General features: G+C 43.9%; 1 protein-coding gene across 1 annotated transcript in view; it reads left to right on the forward strand.

Annotated features, from left to right (window-relative positions):
- LOC126192850 (calpain-9-like) overlaps positions 1–5,685 on the forward strand; it is a 68,009-nt gene extending 62,324 nt beyond the window's left edge. The window contains exon 6 of the mRNA XM_049932640.1: positions 5,452–5,685. Coding sequence (XP_049788597.1) covers positions 5,452–5,685 — 234 coding nt within the window. The remainder of the gene's footprint in view (positions 1–5,451) is intronic.
- Positions 5,686–21,034: the final 15,349 nt, after the last annotated feature.

The raw sequence follows: 21,034 nt of genomic DNA on the forward strand, positions 1-21,034 counted from the left end.
TGTATAGCCTTCATTATATCACTGTCAATGCAAAATTTTCTTGCAATACGCGTAATTATTACTTATTTTTATATATTTCTTTACATTTGGCTATCGTCATTGAGACGTTCAAAATGGTTCAAATGGCTCTGAGCACTATGGGACTCAACTGCTGTGGTTATCAGTCCCCTAGAACTTAGAACTACTTAAACCTAACTAACCTAAGGACATCACACACATCCATGCCCGAAGCAGGATTCGAACCTGCGACCGTAGCAGTCGCACGGTTCCGGACTGCGCGCCTAGAACCGCGAGACCACCGCGGCCGGCGGAGACGTTCAGAGCATTTACTTTTCTTGGAGTGATTCCCTAAGAAACTAAATTTAAACGAGCAGACACGATTCTAAACTCGGTCTCCATCTCTCTAGCTAATAGGTCAGCTATGTCTTCCAAAGACTGTTCTCTGCTACCACATGTCATTCAGAGCACCTTCAGTGAAGCTCAGTAACAAGCTAGGACAGCAGGACACCACACAGGATAAAGCGTTTCGTAGACCGGTATACTCCATCTGCGGTTATCTAGTCACCTGCTGCTAGGCTTTCGATTTGACACCATCTTGGCGACTTGGGCGACAACGGAGATGAGATGAAATGATGACAACACAAACACCCAGTGCCCGAGCAAAGAACCTGTCTGGGAATGGAAACTAGGACACAACGTTCTACGGGCAGCGATAGTAATCACTAGAACACGAGATGCGGAAGAAATTTTCATAACCAGTATTTGGTCACTAAGTAAGTGACACGCACTCCTTCATCATCAGGTTGTGCGCTTAGATCGTCGATTAATTCCCAGACTCGCTTCAAAGTGTCTCGTGAAGATAGGACAGATGACAATGCTGATGGTGGCGCGTACGTCGGGTAAGTACACTTTACAAAGAAGAAGTGCCCAGTGATTGTATGAGAATTAATGCAACCTTTCTAGTTTAGGCTGATGAACCACTAGAGAGCATAACTATTCTTACATCAATATTCAGGATAATTTACCGTTAAACGGAATTAGCATAATGTGCTTTTGGAAATGTGTAGTACTGCACGTAACACTAATTGCTAACTTGCAATATCCCCAAATACGCCTTTGTTATTTATTGAAAATTTACCCATTGGACTGTGGTTCATTTTCTCAACAGAAACGTGAATGTCTTTCGGGAGTCCATAGCAAAAAGTGAGCAGCGGCTCGTTGTTCTCCAGCCTTTTTCAACAAGACGGAGACCATCAGTATGTGAATGTCCTAAACGAACGTTCAACACATTGTGACCCATATGCATCTTGCTTAGTACAAGCGGTGGAGGCGTATGCGCTTCATTCTCCCACTTTCGCCCCATGGAATGGTCCTGATAAACGAAGTAGACATCACAGCAAGTTTAATTATAAGTGTTAAGTTTTCGGGTTGCGTTTAGTTTCTTTCACCTGACGAGTGTCCTAGTAGTAAGAGCATTTCTGTCTTAATACTGTATTTGGCCTCTAGCTGTGCAGCTATTTCGCCAAATACATTGGTATATACGAAGCATGTACAGAAATAACACTCAGTTGTTTAAAAATCGAAGAATTTACACGTCCAATATACATCGAACACTATTTTTCTACATAGTCGCCTTTGTGCACAATGCACTTTGGGAGCCCATGGATGAACTTTCTGATAAATTGGTCAAAAATGTCTCCTGTCGACACTTTTGCATATTGTTTGACGGCACTCTGTACCTCATCGTGAATAGAAAACTTTTTTTCCCACCCATAAACAACGCGGTGGAGGTGAAAAGACGAAAATCTGAAGGTGTCAGATCAGAGCTGTGAGCATGGTAGTCGATGATATCCCAGCCAAATGAATCCAAGGGTTGGTTTGTGGCATGAGGCGTGTACATTTTCAGGCAACAAACATTCATCTCCTTTTATTCCATATCGCCCTTGTTTTTTTTATGGTTTCACAGAACCCAACAGCTTTAATTGTTTTCCCCTCTGGCACAAATTGTATGTAGAGAATCCCTTTACAGCCACTATGATTTTTCACGCCGAAACAAGTTTCGAATTTTTTAGATGATGATGAAGTGGGATGTCGCCGCTGTGTTGATTATCTTTTCGTCTCTTAGGTGTTGTAGGTCGCTTACGTTTCGTCGCCAGGCAGAACAGAGTAAAGGAAATGTTCACCTTCCAATTCGAAGCGCTCGAGAAGACCACGTGACGACACGATTCCAATGACTTTGTGTTGATCTATGAGCTGTTTTAGTAACCAACTCGTGCAGGGTTCCCGAAAACTAAAATTTTCGCTCATGATTTCATGCAGTAAAGATCTGGATATTTCTGCAAACATGTCGTTTGTCTCGCCCACACTTAGGCAACGGTCACCATGGATGATTTCTCCGATCTCTTTCACCAACTCACAGTCACGACTGATAGACGCCCACTCCTTTGTACATGATGAACATTCGTTCTGCTAGCTTTAAACTCATGTCACATCTCGTATGCATTAATATGATTAATTACATCATCCCTATAAAGAGTTCTCATTTAGTCAAAAATCTGTAACGGCGCGTTTCCCTTTCCACTGTGAAGCCGCATCACGCCTCTCACATCGCAAGTGGTGGGGTTCGGAATAGAAACACTCATTTCAACATGGCATTATAATAAGAATTTTCAACCGGCTGAGACAAACGAGCGTGCATTCTACTGCGAACACCTTGCCTTTGAATACAGTGCTGCCAACTCGTCGGAAAAACTCCCTTTGAGCGTCAGAGGCTCATTACTCTTGCTTTCTGGACATGCCTTTCTCGACATGCCTTTTGGACATGCCTCGTAAGTTAGTTACAAATTACGAAGTGATTTTATATGTTACTCTAAAGTTTATCTCCTCATTAGTTACATATTTGTCACTCCATACAACACAAAAATACAGGGTGTTCCAGAAATATTGCTACAAACTTCGAGGGATTGTAGAATGTGACTTGAGAACAATTAGAAGACAGGAACCAGTGCCTGGAAACGCCATCCCACGACACTAGAGTGCGCCGTAGTTACAGGCGCCAGCACCCGCTACTAGGCCAACCCTTTGGCAGCAAAGGTGACTCTGTATGCTGGTGGAACGTAGACGGATCGTCTCGCAATGTTTTGTAAGCGTGGACATCCGCGGCTATTGTGACAGTGAATAAAATTCTTCTGCCTCTTTGACCGCATTGTCAATGACAACGTGGACAATGCGGTCACATCCTCAGAAGAATTTTGTCGACAGTTTTTCGCAATGTTGTTTGTTACTCAGTGATCGCAAGTCATTGAATCGATCGCCAGTTAAGAAGATGGAGTAGCTGTTGCGTAGACAGGCCTTGTCTCCTACGAATGCGAAGCTCTCTCTGTTGCTTTGCTGGATGGCAGTTTTGGACACGGGTTTCCATCTACTGTTTATTTTTCTCCTCTACAATAAAAAACATTGAAGATTTTAGAGGGTTCCAGGAGAATAATAAACCGTGGATAGAAACCTATGTCCGAAACTGTTGGCATCCTCTGAAGCAACAGAGCATCGCCTTCATCGGAGACATGGCCTTTCTACGCAGCTGCTAGCACCATGTTCTCCACTGGCGATCGTGACAATCATTCGCGATCACTGAATGACAAACAACATTGCGTGACATTCCGTCTAAAGGTCCGTCAGTGTTCAAAGTCACTTTTTCTGCCGAAAGGGTGGCCTAGTGACAGGCGCTGCCGCCTGTAACTTCGACGCAGTTTCGTGTCTTTGGATGAAGTTTCCAGACACGAGTTCCTATCCTAGATTTGTTTCTCAAGGCACTCTCTAAAAACCCTCGAAGTTTATCTTAAGGGGAGACAGAAGGCAAGTGGTCTTCAAATATTCGATTTTTAGATTTCAGCATATTTGAAATGCCTGGTCTTTCCTGCGTGAAACAGTTTTTGTTTTATATATATATGCGACAATTTTTTCGTGTGATATGATTGTTTTCCTTGAAGCTCTGTGCAATCTGGGGACGGTGACAGCAAGGGTAATGACCGGGTATTTGCAGAACAACCCTATGGTCCTAATGTCACAATTTATAAATTAGAGTGTGTTGGGCATGTCCAGAAGAGAATGGGGTCCAGGTTGAGAAGATTATTGAAAGAAAAGTCAAAAATAGTATTGGAAGATGGTAAGAAGATAGGTGGTAAAGGTCGCCTGCCAAATGTTGAAATAGATAGATTATAGAATTATTATGGCTTGGCCATAAGAAGAAATGTAGGGAATTTAGAAAACATGAAGAAAGCTGTATAGGCTATCTTTTTCCATAAGCTTTCCACAAATAAAAATCCAGTGGACGACGGATTTTGCCCGAATGATCCCGACACTTGGTGCAAGTACAGGAGAAGTGCCAGATATGACCGCAAACATTCTTTATCTGCATCAGTAATGAATGAAATTAAACCCATATTTAGAGACGTTTGTAAAGATACCTTGTTGAAGAAATGTCTTAATGGGAAAACCCAAAATTTAAATGAATGCGTGAATTCTGTCATTTGGAACCGGTTACCGAAAATAGTATTTGTCCAGCTTACAACCCTCAAATTTGGTGTTTATGATGCTATTTTATGCTTCAGTGGTGGTGTAATTAGAAAACTGGATGTTTTGGAATTATTGGGCATAAAATCTAGTGGAAATACTGCAGAATACTTGGTGCAGATAGATAAAGAGAGAATCCGCATAGCAGATATTGCTAATTTAAAATGCACAAAAGAAGCCAGACAGAAAAGAAGAGGGACCAAGAGAAGAAAAGAAGATGAGTATGATTCAGATGATGCTCAGTACGGTGCAGGAAAATATGAGTGGCAAGTAATTCTCATCAATAACTATACTAGAATTGCAATATTAAACGTGTGATCAATGGTGGCCGAGCAACTGGCTCGTCACAATACCCCAGTCACTACTCTTGATGAACTGTGGTATCGTGTTGAAGCTGCAGGGGTAGCTGTACCTGCACACGCCATCCAAGCTCTGTTTGACTCAATGCCCAGGCGTATCAAGGCCGTTATTACGGCCAGAGATGGTTGTTCTGGGTACTGATTTCTCAGGATCTATGTACCCAAATTGCGTGAAAATGTAATCACATGCCAGTTCTAGTATAGTATATTTGTCCAATGAATACCCGTTTATGATCTGCATTTCTTCTTGGTGTAGCAATTTCAATGACCAGTAGTGTATGTTATATATATGCAGTAAAAATTTAATTGTTTTATCACTTATAGTTCTTTTGAAAAGTGTACGTATTCAAAGGGTAAAATAGCATTAGCAGAATAGGGATAAAAATTTCCTTCCGCCTCTCCTTAACATTTGTGGAATACCCTGTACAACTTTTGTTTCTTTAGCAAGTGGTAATGTCCTTGTGGATGTTAATAACTGAGGATCGTATTTCACTGATATTAAGCCTGGGCCCGTTGGCAGGCTGGGGAGCCGCCGGTTCGCCGGCTGGACGCGGCGCACTTCGAGAAGGCGGCGGAGGTGAGCAGCTCCGGGCCGTTCGTGAACAGCCGCGAGGTGGTGTGCCGCGCGCGCCTGCCCGCGCCCGCCGCCTACGTGCTGGTGCCGGCCGCCTTCCACCCGGGCCACGGCAGGGCGTTCATGCTGCGCGTCTTCTCTCAGCGGCCCTTCCACCTCCACCCGCTGCGCCCGGACTAGCGCGCGGCACGCGACACCACCTGGTGCGACGACGTCTGGCTCCCCAATTTGCAGTCAACACAAGGCGCGACGGCCAAATTTCGTACCAGTTGCGACTCTCCAAAAGCTGAGCTCGCCTCGTTTTTGCTTTTTGTTGGTCGAAAAGTAGAAGGGTTATTATTATCCGTGTGGTTGGATATCTGTTGTAGAGTGATACAGTGCATGCGTCGACTGTAATTCAAGCTGAGCTCAGTTTCTTACATGCAATAAGATGTCTAAAGAGCTACGTCACTGCCATCAATTCAGCCCCACTCTGAGATACCTCGGCCTCACCCTCGACCGTCACCTCACCTGGACCCCTCACCTCCTGACCATCCAGCAGAAAGCCCATTCCCGCCTCCAATTCTTGAAACTCCTGTTTGGCCGGACATGGAGATTGCGTCCTTCCACCATCCTCCACACCTACAAATCCCTCATCCATCTGTTATGCCAGCGTTGCCGGGATCTCCGCACCCACCTGCTTTTACAAGGCCTTCCAAATCCTCGAACGCCATGCGTTCCACCTTGCCTTCCATATCCGCCTTCCTTCCCCCACACGGCTCCTGTATGAACTCATACCCTTCCCCCAACTTCTCCTTTTCCTCCAACATCTCCACATCCTTTACACTGTCTGTAGGCTCGATCCCCTCCACCCCATGGTTTCCTCCTTCCTCTCCACCCCCTGCCCATTGCCGTGCCTCTATCGCTGTATCACTCCTTCTCTCCACCTCCACACCCTCCATCTCCTTCATCAGGGCGATTTCCAGCGCCTCCTTCTCCCAGACGATGAACTTCGCTGTGACATATACCCTTCCTTACAACTATAACCCGGCCTTGTTCCCCCTTCCCCAGGGCCCCCTTTTTCCTCTCCCGTCCTTCTCCCAGAGCGGCGGATTTTCCTCCTTCCCCCCCCCCCGCCCCCCTGAGACCCTGCACCCCATCCTCGCCTCTTTGCCTTCCACGTCCCTCTGTCCCTGGCCCTCTTCAGCGCGCCCCCCGCCCATCTCCCCCTCTCTCTTCCCCTCCCTCCTTTCTTCCCTTCTCCCTCATCTCCTTGCGCCTGGCAGATCCTCTGTTTTGATCATCATCATCAGTGTGCCACATCAGTGTTGTGTTTGGTGCTGTTCTCCTGTGCATTGAGAGGTGTGATTTTAATTGTGTGCTGGCCTTGTACTTAGTGTTACTCTCAGTGATTGTTATGTGCTACACCATCCGCCGATACTTTTATGCTCCGGTCATACTTCGCCTTGCATTCTTTTAACTGTCCCAGTATGTGGTTTTTTGTGTGCACTACTTTTTTACGGTTCTTATCTCCATTTTACAGTCGCCCCTTTTTGTCTATTGTCTTTTGTACTGTAACCCCCTTTTTTATATCTATGTACACCATGTTTTCTCCTTTATGTTATTTTTAAGTATCTTCTATTGTATGTTCTATGTCTTTCGGCTGAAGAGCACCGCATATGCTGCTGCCAGCCCGCCCTGATGGGGAATTGAAATAAAATAAAGAAAAAAAAATCAATTCAGTATGGAAGAAGTGGTCAGGCGAGTAGGTTAAAGTTTCCCTAGCGGGAGACACCGAACCACACAGAACGGTCATCGCTACTGACATCGTTACATCAGACCTGCTGTTCAGTAGCATACAAATTAATTAGGACAAGACTATTAAGCTTTATTTGTGCACATTTATTACCATATGTAAACTGAAGCAACAAAAGTCATTAGGATACCTCCTAAAATCGTGTCGGACCTTCTTTCGCCTGGCGTAGTGCATTAACTCGAAGTGTCATGGACTCAAAAAGTCGTTGTAAGTCTTCTGCAGAAATGCTGAGCCACGTTGTCTCTATGGCCGTCCTTAATTGGGAAAATGTTGCCGGTGCCGGATTTTGTGCAAGAACTGACTTCTCGATTATGTCCCATAAATGTTCTATGCGATTCAGGTCGGGCGATCTGGGTGGCCCAATCATTCGCTCAAATTTGTCTAGCATCTTCTTCAAAACAATTGCTAACGATTGTAGCCCGCTGACAAGGCACGTTGTCACCCATAAAAAGTTCCATCTTGGTTTGGAAACATGAAGTCCATGAATGGATGCAAACGGGCTCCAGATAGCTGAACATAACCATTTCCAGTCAATAATCCATGTAAACACAGCCCACACCATTATAGAGCGACCACCAGCTTGCAAAGTGCCTTACTGACATGTTGGGTCGGCCGCAGCCCCGAATCCTCCCGAAACCAGGTAGGTAAGCAGGTAACAGGACTGAATCCTCCCAAACTGACACATTGTATGTTGTATTACAGACAATAATATAATTATCTCTGCCCTGTTCCTTATCTCCTTCCCCTAACCCTCCCATGTTTTAAACAAAAAATATTGATTCACTTATGCACGCTTTGCGCGTCACCTTGAGCGGGGCTTAGTCGCTGGCGGTGTGCCGGCTGCACTTTATCTCAATAAGTTACAAGATAAAACTTTTAAACATACGCACAATACATGCGAAAAAATTTTAATATCTTCTACTGTAACTTCATATGCTTTCCTTTGCCTGCTTGGCGTATTCATAACGTTTAGAACTGCTACCTGCTTCAAACGGGAGGATTCTGTCCCATCGTTTCTCAGACCCTTGCGTGCTTGGGAGGATTCGGTACCATTTTTCTGACCGCGGGATGGGTCCGTCACTTCGTGGGATCTGCGCCGCACTCGAACCCTACCATCAGCTCTTACCAACTAAAATCGGGACTCATCTGACCACACCAGTTTTTCCAATCTTCTAGGGTCCAATCGAAATGGTTACGATCCAACGAGAGGCGCTGCAGGCGATGTCGCACTGTCAGCAAATGCACTCACGTTGATCGTCTGCTGCCACAGCCAATCAACACCAAATTTCGCCGCACTGTCTTAACGGATACGTTCGTCGTACGTCCCAAACCATTTGCGCCATTATTTCACGCAGTGTTTCTTGTCTGTTAGCACTGGCAACTCTACGCAAACACCGCTGCCGTCGGTCGTTGCCCGTGGTAAGAGGTGATGCCTGAAATTTGGTATTCTCGGCACACTCTTGACACTGTCGATCTGGAAACGGTGAATTCCTTGACGATTCCCAAAATGGAATGTCCCAGGCGTCTAGTTTCAACTACCATTCCGTGTTGAAAGTTTATTAATTCCCTTTCCACGGAAACCTTTCAACATGTATCACCTGAGTAGAAATGACAGCCCCACTAATGCACTGCCCTTTTATGCCTTGTGAACGCGATACTACAGCCATCTGTATATGTGCATATCGCTGTCCCGTGACCGTTTTATCTCAATATATAATACAGTTAGTGGCTTACAGAATATTAATAACTAATGTGATCGCCTTTTGCTTTAATAATCTTCTGAACACATTATGGCATAGTTTCGACCAAATGTTTCGTAGTTCGTTGTCATGAAAGCACACTTTTACCTCGTTTATTAACATGTATTCTTTTGCAGAATAGTCCAATTTTCCTAGACGCATTTTCACAATACTCCACGAATTCTCGAGGTGACTTAAGTCTGAAGCACATTAATGTTCTTTTCTTCGCTGATAATCTTGACTGCCTTAGAAGTGTGACATGGGCCCAGATCATGTTGAAATGTTCCTCCACCATATGCAAATGTCTGTGGGAATGGCACAATTCTGTGCTTAAGGATTTCCATGTATCTGGTTGAATTCATCATGCCATCAACTGGCCCCAGGGCCACTTGCAGTGGAGGGACCCTAAAACAACTTTTGGGAGGGTATTTTACAGTTTGTTCAAGTTGCTCAGCTCTCACTGCCTCACGTATGCTTCGCATGACAACTCTTGCTCTGTAATTCTGAACGATGATAAGTGACTCATTACTGAAAGCTACATGTTCGTAGCCGTTGGAGCCCCAAGATATATGTATTTTGGCCCACGCCTACCGTTTTTTCTTCGTGACAGGGGCTAACAACTGCTTCTTTATTGACTGTCGTGCCTTCCGCCCACAATTAACAAGCCTGAAGATTCAATTGCAACCCTAGTAGCGAATAAATCTCTCTGAAGGTCCTTTCTTGTCTTTTGAAGATGAATTCTACTCTAAGGAGAGTTTTGTCAGCTTATGGATGGTTTGTCGTTTTCATCCAAATCTGCGTTTTCTCTTTGGTGACAATGAAGCAGTTCACTGTACGCCCTAATTAGTCTTCAATAAATTTTCCCACACTAAGAACAGAGGCAATTTCTGTTATAGTCATAGATGAGTATCTATTTTTCCCCACTTCCTAGGTGAAACGCCATTTTAACACAAACACAAAGTCACACACTGTTGCTACACATACAGGCACTCAATCAAACTGGGGGGGACTTCTTCATAGGCAAGACAACAATAGTCCGCCTAGATTCCAATAAGAGGGCGGACAAAATTGTTTACAGCAACCAGCTTCAAATCCTTGTAAAATATGAGGTTGTTCCAATTAATCTACACACTACTGCATCTATTATAATGTGCATAGGGCAGAATGGAAATTTCATACTTCCCACAAAGATTTTATCATTGTATTTCGCTACTGTTTCGTCTTTCGAAGGGGACGCTTTATTTGTCTTGAAAGGTACTGTGATGGGTTTGTCGTAGACGGGATACTGTAAACTGTAGGTAGTGTAGGGGAAATGACCCACTAAAGCCACATGAAACGAGAAGTGGAGGAGAAGTAAGGGATACGCGTGAAGAATAATATATTAGAAAATTTCCCGAGCCAGAATAGTTCGCCTACCTTCAAAACAGACTGGTGTGTTTCGTCCCTCCCTTCCTCAATGAAGCAAAAACATCTCTTCTTTACTGAAAATAGATGTTCCTCTTTCGTTGAATTTTATATCATACATTTAAGAAATGTAGCTCTTGGAGAACATATATTTTGTACCTTTGTGCCAAAGTGTTACTAAACAATGGTCTAACTGAAAAATTTCAACTTTTGCTTCACTAAAACATTCCCCACACTGCTTCTTCACAGGGTTGCTCAATATACAACTACAGTAACTTATTTGGAAAGTATGTTTACACATTCACACTTAAAACAGCCACAAGCCACAAACAGGTTAGATATATTGCCTTGATAAGGTGTTTTCCTTCCTTTTCTTCCTAGCGTTTATTCCTTCTAGTACGTGGCCTGCTTTACCGGGATGTGGCAAATTTTATCTTCCCATTTAACTCTGTGGCCGGATGCGCTTCCTGACGCCACAGTTGTGAAGGTAACCTACGGAAGGAAAGCTCTGGGCTCCATCTGTTTGTGAACTGTGTAAAATATATTCTGTGTGTTATCGTATTTTAACTGTTTACGTATCGTATTCTTTAAAGCGGAAGCTGGGGACCAGCGTAACGTATGCCAAAACGACCGTGGGAAACATCCGAAGAACCACAACACGATGTCTGGTGTACCAGTCCACATTCGTTAATCTGCTCCGTGACTTCTACCTGGGTGTAGTTGAGCCCCTGTCTCGCAAGCTAACACGATGCGCGTTACACAACGCGATCAGGCCGGAAAAAAGTCTAACACCTACTGTTATTGGGGTTGTTGCACAACAAGACACTTCTTTTCCACGAAAGTGGGTTTAACGCCTGATCGTCTTTGTCTACATTTACTGTGCATCTATTAGGTCTACAGCTTTGCTTCCGCCATTTTGCAATTGATGGCAGTAGCAGCAAGTGCTGGTGCACGTGGCAGGTCCTAAGTGTCATACAATAACATTGGGCATTTGTAAACATAACGCTATCAAAATATTAGTCGATTTGCGATTGCATCATAAAGCTATTCTCGATTGAATATGTGAACTTAGCAGTCCAGTTCTCGTGATATGCGGGAATATTTAATTCTATGCTTTACCATGAGTAAATCTACAGCTGAGGCTCATAAAATGCTAGGTAAAACCTGTGGTGAGGCACTTTCAGCGAATGAACGTGCAGAGAATGGTTTCAACGCTTCAAAAATGGTGATTTTGACGTCGAAGACTGGCAACAATCGTAGGAGATCGTTATCGAAAGCAGTTGATGCGTTTGAGGCGAGCACTGAAAGACAAACGGCCACAATACAGCTGCGGACATGAAAAGGTGAATTTGCAGCAAGACAATGCTGGACCTCGTGTCGCAAAAATCCGTCAGAAAATACGTGGCAACGTTGAAATGGGAAGTCTTATCCCACCTGCTTTATTCTCCAGATATTGATCTCTCTACCATATTTTCCGATCAAAGGCATATGGCCTGGTTGACAAGCACCTCCTGTCCTATGAACAAGTAAAAATTGCATCGATTCACCCATCTCCTCAAACTACGTCAAGTTCTGCCGCGGGATTCGTATGCTGCAGGGAAGATAAGGGAGAGTAGTGGCCAGCGATGGCCTATACTTTGAATCGTAAAAGTTTTTCAGAATAAAGCCTCGAACTGCGACAGAAAACGTCGAAAGCAAAGTAGTAGACTTAATATAGTTTGCAAATCACTGTAAATTGCATGACAGAGGGTACTTTAAAACCATATTGTTCGTATATATTTACGGCATAAGTCTGAAACTATCTATTTTGATACAAAACTTCTCTTGCACTATGTTATCCGCTTCAAAAGTAATTCGACATCTAACACTGCCTACGAATGAACAATCGTAAAATTGCTTCCCTTGATATGGTTGTACAAATTTTCATAAAGTGTTTCAACATGTTAACTGCAATACGCAAAGTACATCACTCGTCGCCTAATACTGAACTTGCTTGTACTGATAACCATGAAATTCTCCTTCAGCTCGAGAGCAAAAGAAGCGTAAAGATACTATCTTTTTCCCACTTGCTTTTTTATGCAACTTCAGAGTGAACTCATACATACCTAACATATACGCAGACTGAGTTTTCGTTGAACAGGAGTGTGTTCTCTTGTATCGTTACTGAAGAGCTTTGATTCAAGGACATAGTGCAGGTCTGATTTGACATTATACCGAAGTTCTTTATTCAAAAGTGCTATACTTTAGTTACAGCATATGGTAATCCACCTATCACTGGCAAGGACAGTTCTCTTGACTTGCTATCAAGAAAAAATCCACTTCGTCTCATGCTGCCAAGTTTCATTGTTGTATTTTGTTTGTTGTCCACACTATCATAAGTGATTACTCCATCATTTCTCACTTCTGACCAATATACATTTGTAATGAGCACAACATACGGGGGTAAAGCTCTTCAACACACTAATTTCCAGCTAGTTGAATTCAATACACGAACTTTATTAATGCTACCTGTAAACATGTATTTTATAATAACACGGAGGAGACACAACAAACTTGTGACATCATAATTATATGGAGAAAACATCCACAATGCTGCTTGGAAGAGACTGTAAATTTAATTAATGTAACTATAATTTTATCGACACTCTAAAATTTGCGGTAATAACTGAAACCGTAATTTTGCGTTTGACTCAGGGTGAAAAATTGATACCATCTAAAAGTGACGATGCAGGGAAGTCATCAACTTTTGACCTTTCGCTCTCGCTGTCACCGGACCGGTGACACCTCCTTCACCTTCGCGATCTTTGCTGAAGACAATGAGACCGATTTCTACAGCAGCCTCAACCTCATATCAATCGTGATTTCCTACTCCCTCACCTTCATTAAAAGTCTTCAAACATTGTTCGAACTCTACTTTTAAGGCTGGAAGTAACAGAAATAAAAAAACCGAAAATCCGTTATTTCAGAACCTGGTTATTTTTGAGCAGCTTTTCGTTCTCAGGTTTCTTGACCTTGAAGCAACTACTAATCGGTGGAGTAGTTCCACTGGTGGCCCCAGGGCGCTGCCTGCACCCCGTACGCCAGTCCTCCCACCAAAATCCCTGGCAAACCGTGAATAGAATCCAGGTCCCCCGAATGGTATTCAGCAGCGCTGACCGCTCAGCTATGGACACGGACCAGTGTTACGGATAATCCACGTTTAACTGTAGAAGACTGTCGTCGTAAGGTTATCATGATAAATTGCAAGTCATTTTTATTAGTGTAGCTCACATTCTACAACGTTTTTTCGTTAGTTTATTGAACGAAACAGATAAAAATAAGAGAAAAATTCATCATCCACAATATATTATTTCAGATTATCTAAAAACAGTCTGATCATGCTGAGACAGCTTTACGATTCCATCCATGCAGAAACCTACTGATTCAGAGTTAACACTGTCGTTAAAGCAAGTTTAAAGCACATTTCCGTCAGCAAAGAAATTTTTGATGATTGTTCGGCAAGGAACGAGGTAGAGATGGCGGTTATCGCTGACACAACCTATTTTCGGTTAGATCAGTTTTTTCCACGACAGATAACCTGACTGTTGAAACCGCTCAAAATAACCGGTTTCTGAAATATCCGATTTTCGGCTCTTTTATTCCTATTATTTTCCTGTAATAACGTCGAAATCGAACAAAGATAGAAAAATTTTGACTCAGTTTCAAGACACATAAAGTAAAATATTGAATTACATAGGCAAATAAAAGAGACTTAGTCCATCCACTATTCGCTGCTTTTCTCGAAAAGTGATAAGTGGTTGAATACTACGAAAAAACGCCAGTATTCTCCTTTTCATTCTAATTTTTTTGAAACTCTACTCAAGAATTATGCTGTAATTGGGTATCATACCACGGTTTGGGCATTACGAATAGCCAGAGAGTAATAGAACTGAGGTTGAAGAACTGTATTTTTCATGTTAATTTGTTCGTTTTCATCGGCTTCAAACAAATAAAGGCATATTATGTAGACGCAGGCAGCAAATTAGCTACTTTCTATTTTTATACTGTGAATAAATTCGTGTTAAGTTTTTGATTCATTAATGTTACCATAATTTCCTTCCTGTTTTTATTTCATAGAAATGGCAGACAAATCTCTAATCTCTTAAATGAAACGAAGCACTGTATGTCATTCCTACGTCACTTTGAATAAATGTTTCCAGACGAGCGTTGGTGTCATTCAGCAGTGCAATGGATACCCGGCGACGACACCGAGAAATTACTGTACAGACCGTGTGGGGGTAAGTCTACTCACTGCACATAAACGCGTACCTGAAGCCACGACACACGGCAACGGGAACATTACTGCCTCAGCAACACTGTACCTGTTATTATGCCACATGTTTGTTGCTCGTTTCTGTTGGCGTTGTTATTAAAATAGCACTGATCGCTTTTCGAATTTCCTATAATAACGCAATACTTGAAACCAATGCAAATTTTACGAATAAAAAGTACTCCACTTCTTAAAAGAGGTTTATTTAAAAACGAAACATTTACGAGCACTGCTGTAATGACAAATTGATACTTCATTATTTTTTAACTCGGTATCAGACAAAATTAAAAAAACTCCTGTTATAACCGAGACCAAACAAATACCGAAAACTACCGGTTATTTAGAACTAAAACACCGGTTTCGATTTTGACTAGTCGGTTTTCCCCATTACTAATTTGAGGGCGTAAAATTAGAAGCTTAAGTGCAGCGAGGATAGTTTCCCAACTGGCGTTCTGATGCAATAGTGACTGTTGATACAGTCTTTTTGAAAGTTTTTTTTTTTTAATTACGACTCAAAGGCATCTTATTGTTGGCAACAAATGCCAACTGCGAGGGACACTCACCTGCAACGACAAAAAATACCTTCTTTGTGCCACCAGAGGCATAACATTACATCTTAAGGACTCCTACTGTCCTTTGCTTGAGATGTTTATGTTTGGGCTCAACCATTATTTTCTTTTTATGAAGCTAACTTCTTCTTCTTCTTCTTCTGAGACATCGGTCTCCAGACTGGTTTGATGCAGCCCACCAAGAATTCCTCTCCTGTGCCAACCTCTGCATCTCAGAATAGCAGTTGCAACCTACATCCTCAACTACACTCCTGGAAATGGAAAAAAGAACACATTGACACCGGTGTGTCAGACCCACTATACTTGCTCCGGACATTGCGAGAGGGCTGTATAAGCAATGATCACACGCACGGCACAGCGGACACACCAGGAACCGCGGTGTTGGCCGTCGAATGGCGCTAGCTGCGCAGCATTTGTGCACCGCCGCCGTCAGTGTCAGCCAGTTTGCCGTGGCATACGGAACTCCATCGCAGTCTTTAACACTGGTAGCATGCCGCGACAGCGTGGACGTGAACCGTATGTGCAGTTGACGGACTTTGAGCGAGGGCGTATAGTGGGCATGCGGGAGGCCGGGTGGACGTACCGCCGAATTGCTCAACACGTGGGGCGTGAGGTCTCCACAGTACATCGATGTTGTCGCCAGTGGTCGGCGGAAGGTGCACGTGCCGGTCGACCTGGGACCGGACCGCAGCGACGCACGGATGCACGCCAAGACCGTAGGATCCTACGCAGTGCCGTAGGGGACCGCACCGCCACTTCCCAGCAAATTAGGGACACTGTTGCTCCTGGGGTATCGGCGAGGACCATTCGCAACCGTCTCCATGAAGCTGGGCTACGGTCCCGCACACCGTTAGGCCGTCTTCCGCTCACGCCCCAACATCGTGCAGCCCGCCTCCAGTGGTGTCGCGACAGGCGTGAATGGAGGGACGAATGGAGACGTGTCGTCTTCAGCGATGAGAGTCGCTTCTGCCTTGGTGCCAATGATGGTCGTATGCGTGTTTGGCGCCGTGCAGGTGAGCGCCACAATCAGGACTGCATACGACCGAGGCACACAGGGTCAACACCCGGCATCATGGTGTGGGGAGCGATCTCCTACACTGGCCGTACACCACTGGTGATCGTCGAACCCATCGTTCTACCATTCCTAGACCGGCAAGGGAACTTGCTGTTCCAACAGGACAATGCACGTCCGCATGTATCCCGTGCCACCCAACGTGCTCTAGAAGGTGTAAGTCAACTACCCTGGCCAGCAAGATCTCCGGATCTGTCCCCCATTGAGCATGTTTGGGACTGGATGAAGCGTCGTCTCACGCGGTCTGCACGTCCAGCACGAACGCTGGTCCAACTGAGGCGCCAGGTGGAAATGGCATGGCAAGCCGTTCCACAGAACTACATCCAGCATCTCTACGATCGTCTCCATGGGAGAATAGCAGCCTGCATTGCTGCGAAAGTGGATATACACTGTACTAGTGCCGACATTGTGCATGCTCTGTTGCCTGTGTCTATGTGCCTGTGGTTCTGTCAGTGTGATCATGTGATGTATCTGACCCCAGGAATGTGTCAATAAAGTTTCCCCTTCCTGGGACAATGAATTCACGGTGTTCTTATTTCAATTTCCAGGAGTGTATTTGCTAGATGTATTTCAGCCTCTTGTATTCCTCTATAGTTTTTACCATCTACAGCTCCCTCTAACACCAAGGATGTTATTCCTTGACATCTTAACACATGTTCTGCCATCATTTCCCTTCTTGTTGTCTGTGTTTTCTACATATTCCTTTCCTCCCCAATTCTGCGGAGAACCTCCTCATTCCTTACCTGACGAGTCCACCTAATTTTCAACATTCTTCGGCAGCACCACGTCTCAAATGCTTTGGTTCTCTACTGCTTTGGTTTTCCCATAGTCCATGTCTCACTGCCATGCAATGCTGTGATCCACACGTACACTCTCAGAATTTTCTTCCCCAAATTAAGACCTATGTTTGATACTAGTGGACTTCTCCTGGCCAGGAATGCCCTTTTTGCTAGAGCTAGCCTGCTTTTCAAGTTCGCCTTGCTTCATCCATAGTGGGTTATTTGGTTCCCAGGTATGAGAATTCCTTAATTTCATCTTCTTCGTGATTCCCAGTTCTGACATTTTGTGGCTATTCTCATTTTTGCTGCTTACGTTACTTCCGTCTTTCTTCGATTTACTGCCGCGCAGGATTAGCCGTGCGGTCTTTGGCGCTGCAGTCATAGAGTGCGCGGCTGGTCCCGGCGGAGGTTCGAGCCCTCAATCGGGCATGGGTGTGTGTGTTTGTCCTTAGGATAATTTAGGTTACGTAGTGTGTAAGCTTAGGGACTGATGACCTTAGCAGTTAAGTCCCATTAGATTTCACACACTTTTTTTTTTCTTCGATTTACTCTCAATCCATATTATGTACTCTTTAGACTGCTCATGCCATTCAAGAGAACATTTAGTTCTTCACTTTCACAAAGGATGGCAATGTCATCAGCGAATCTTATCGTCGTTATCCTTTCACCTTGAATTTTAACCCCACGCTTGAACCTTTCTTTTACTTCCGTCATTGCTTCTACGATGTGTAGATTGAACAGTATGGACGAAAGAATACATTCCTGTCTTACACCCATTTTAATCCGAGCACTTCGTTCTTGGTCTTCCACTCCTACGATTCCCTCTTGGTCCTTGTACATATCACCTGTTCAAAAAAATGGTTCAAATGGCTCTGAGCACTATGGGACTTAACTTCTGAGGTCATCAGTCCCATAGAACTTAGAACTACTTAAACCTAACTAACCTAAGAACGTCACACACATCCATGCCCGAGGCAGGATTCGAACCTGCGACCGTAGCGGTCACGCGGTTCCAAACTGAAGTGCTTAGAACCGCACGGCCACATTGGCCGGCTATCACCTGTTACCCGTCGTTCCCTATTGCTTACCCTATGTTTCTCGAAATTTCGAACATCTGGTACAATTTTATTTTGTCAAATGCTTTTTCCAAGTCGATGGACCTTATGAACGTGTCTTGATTTTTCTTCAGTCTTTCTTCCATTATCAACCGCAACGTCAGGACTGCTTCTCTGGTGACTTTACCCTCTAAAACCAAACTGATCGTCACTTAACAGATCCTCAAGTTTCTTTTTCATTCTTCTGTGCATTATTCTTCACAGCAATTTGGATGCATGAGCTGTTAAGCCGATTGTGCGATAATTCTCGCACTTGTCGGCTCTTGTTATCTTCGGATTGTGTGGACGATGGTGTGTCGTCAGCCTCATATATTCTGCACACCATTCTGAATAGTCTTCGTGTTTCCAATTCCCCCAACGATTTTAGAAATTCATGTGGAATATTATCCATCCCTTCTGCTTTATTTGATTTTATGTCTGCCACAGCTCTTCTAAATTCTGATTCTAATACTGAATCGCCTATCTCTTCCCTATCGACTCCTGTTTCTTCTTCTGTCACGTCATCAGACAAGAAGACCTTCCCCTCACAGAGGCCTTCATTGTACTCTTTCCACCCATCTGCTAATATACAGCGGTTCAAATGCCCTACTGGTCATCCTCATTTGTGTTTTCCATGATTACCTTAAAACGATTATTGCAAAAACTGGGGTCTTTCCTTCGAAAAGGCGCAGATAGTTTCTTTCTCCATTCTTTCCAAACCGAACTTCTAATTCCCCTCTAACGATCTCGTCGCCGGTGGGACGTTTAATCCTAATCTTCCTTCCCTTCTTTCTTACCCAACGTTGGCCGCTGAATGAAAGTGTCTCACGAAGGTAAAATAGCTGCAGTACCTCATATATTCTAAGAAGAAACATCACAGAGGAATTATCCGAATAAGACGAAAATCGGTAAACGTGATGAACATGTACAGAGAAACAAATAATTACATTTTCAGAAAAATTTGATGATTTATTCAGTTTTCATTGACAGGAGTGGAATTGTCTTCAGTGATGAGTGCCGCTTCGAACAGAGCCCCGATGACGGGCGAAGACGTGTCTGGAGACGTTCAAGACAGTGGTGGGATACAAGCCCACCTATCGCTCGCCATACGGCCCGACAACCAGCAGTGGTGGTCCGGGGTGGCATTCCTTTTCATAGCAGGACCCTTTCGGTTGTCATCCGCGGCATCCTTACAACGCAGCGGTACGTCGACGGTATTCTACGCCCCGTTTTGTTGCCCTTCATGGCGAGCCATCCTTGGCTTACATTTCAGCAACAAAATGCCTGCCCACATACGGCGAGAGTTTCTACTGCTTGTCCTCGTGGTTGACAAACCATAATTTGGCAAACAAGGCCGTCGGATTCAGAACGTTTGGAGCATTTTGGGCAAGGCCCTTCAACCAGCTTCGGGTTTTGACGATCTAACGTGTCAGTTGGACATAATTTGGCACGATCTACCTTAGAAGGACATCCAACAACTCCATTAATCAATGTCAAACCGAATAACTGCTTGAATAAGGGCCAGAGGTGGACCAACGTGTTAGTCACTACCTGAACTTGCGAAGCTCATTCTCTTGAGGAAAAAAAAAAAACAAATAACAAAAACATCTAAATTCTCTGCTTGTCTGTACATGTACATCACATCTACCGATTTCCGTACTATTTGGATAGTTCCTTCGTCGTGCGCTTTTTTTTTTTTTTTTTTTTTTTTTTTTTTTGGTCTTAGGATAGATTTATCAATTATCATACACACTGACATGGTAAACTGTAAAAGCGTTCTTCATCAGGACGCATTGGTTTTTCTGAATGCGGCAGGTTATTCACGACAAAAAATACCATAGTTAAAACGGTAAAACTATTTACTGGCGTGATTTCTTCGATAGTACTCACCCTACACGCTGGACAAATTTTCCCAGCTGCCTGCATTGGCATCACCCTTCTGTTAAATTCTAAGAGAACAAAATGTCATACATGTAGGACCTTTTTCGGATTTACGCTCCGTAACGCTTAAACGTTGCTCCTGCAAATACTTAACATTCAGTCAGTAACCACAAAAAATGGTTCAAATGGCTCTGAGCACTATGGGACTTAACATCTATGGCCATCAGTCCCCTAGAACTTAGAACTACTTAAACCTAACTAACCTAAGGACAGCACACAACACCCATCAATAACCACAAGAAAACTAGAACATCAAATAAAAAGTGACCACTGATAGCCGGCCCGTGTGGCCGAGCAGTTCTAGGCGCTTCAGTCTGGAACCGCGCGACCGCTACGGTCACAGGTTCGAATCCTACCTCGGGCATGGATGTGTATGATGTCCATAGATTAGTTAGGTTTAAGTAGTTCTAAGTTCTAGGAGACTGATGACCTCAGATGTTAAGTTCCATAGTGCTCAGAGCCATTTGAACCATTTGACCACTGATAAATATACTCATGACAATGTATGTACCAACACATTAAGCAAAATCGCTAAAAGCCTAGGCACCAACCGACTTTTTCAGGTAAGTTTTGCCCGCAATGGCAATTTACGTACTTTAACATTCCTCATGCCACGTGCTGCATCAGTAATGGTCACTATGCTGTTGCTATCGCAAGGTGACCACCAGTTCGTCGAAGTTATTTTTCGCTTACAACCAAACCACCAAATTAAATAATAGACAATAACAAATAATTTCGCGCTGGCCAGTGTGAGCAGAGAAAGGTGCGACATAGAGCTTCCATCATGTGCTCATCAGTCGGTGGCCGACGTCCGCTGAAGGGGAAAA

This window comes from Schistocerca nitens, chromosome 1 (genome assembly GCF_023898315.1).
Source record: "Schistocerca nitens isolate TAMUIC-IGC-003100 chromosome 1, iqSchNite1.1, whole genome shotgun sequence".
Classification (NCBI taxonomy): Eukaryota; Metazoa; Arthropoda; class Insecta; order Orthoptera; family Acrididae; genus Schistocerca; species Schistocerca nitens.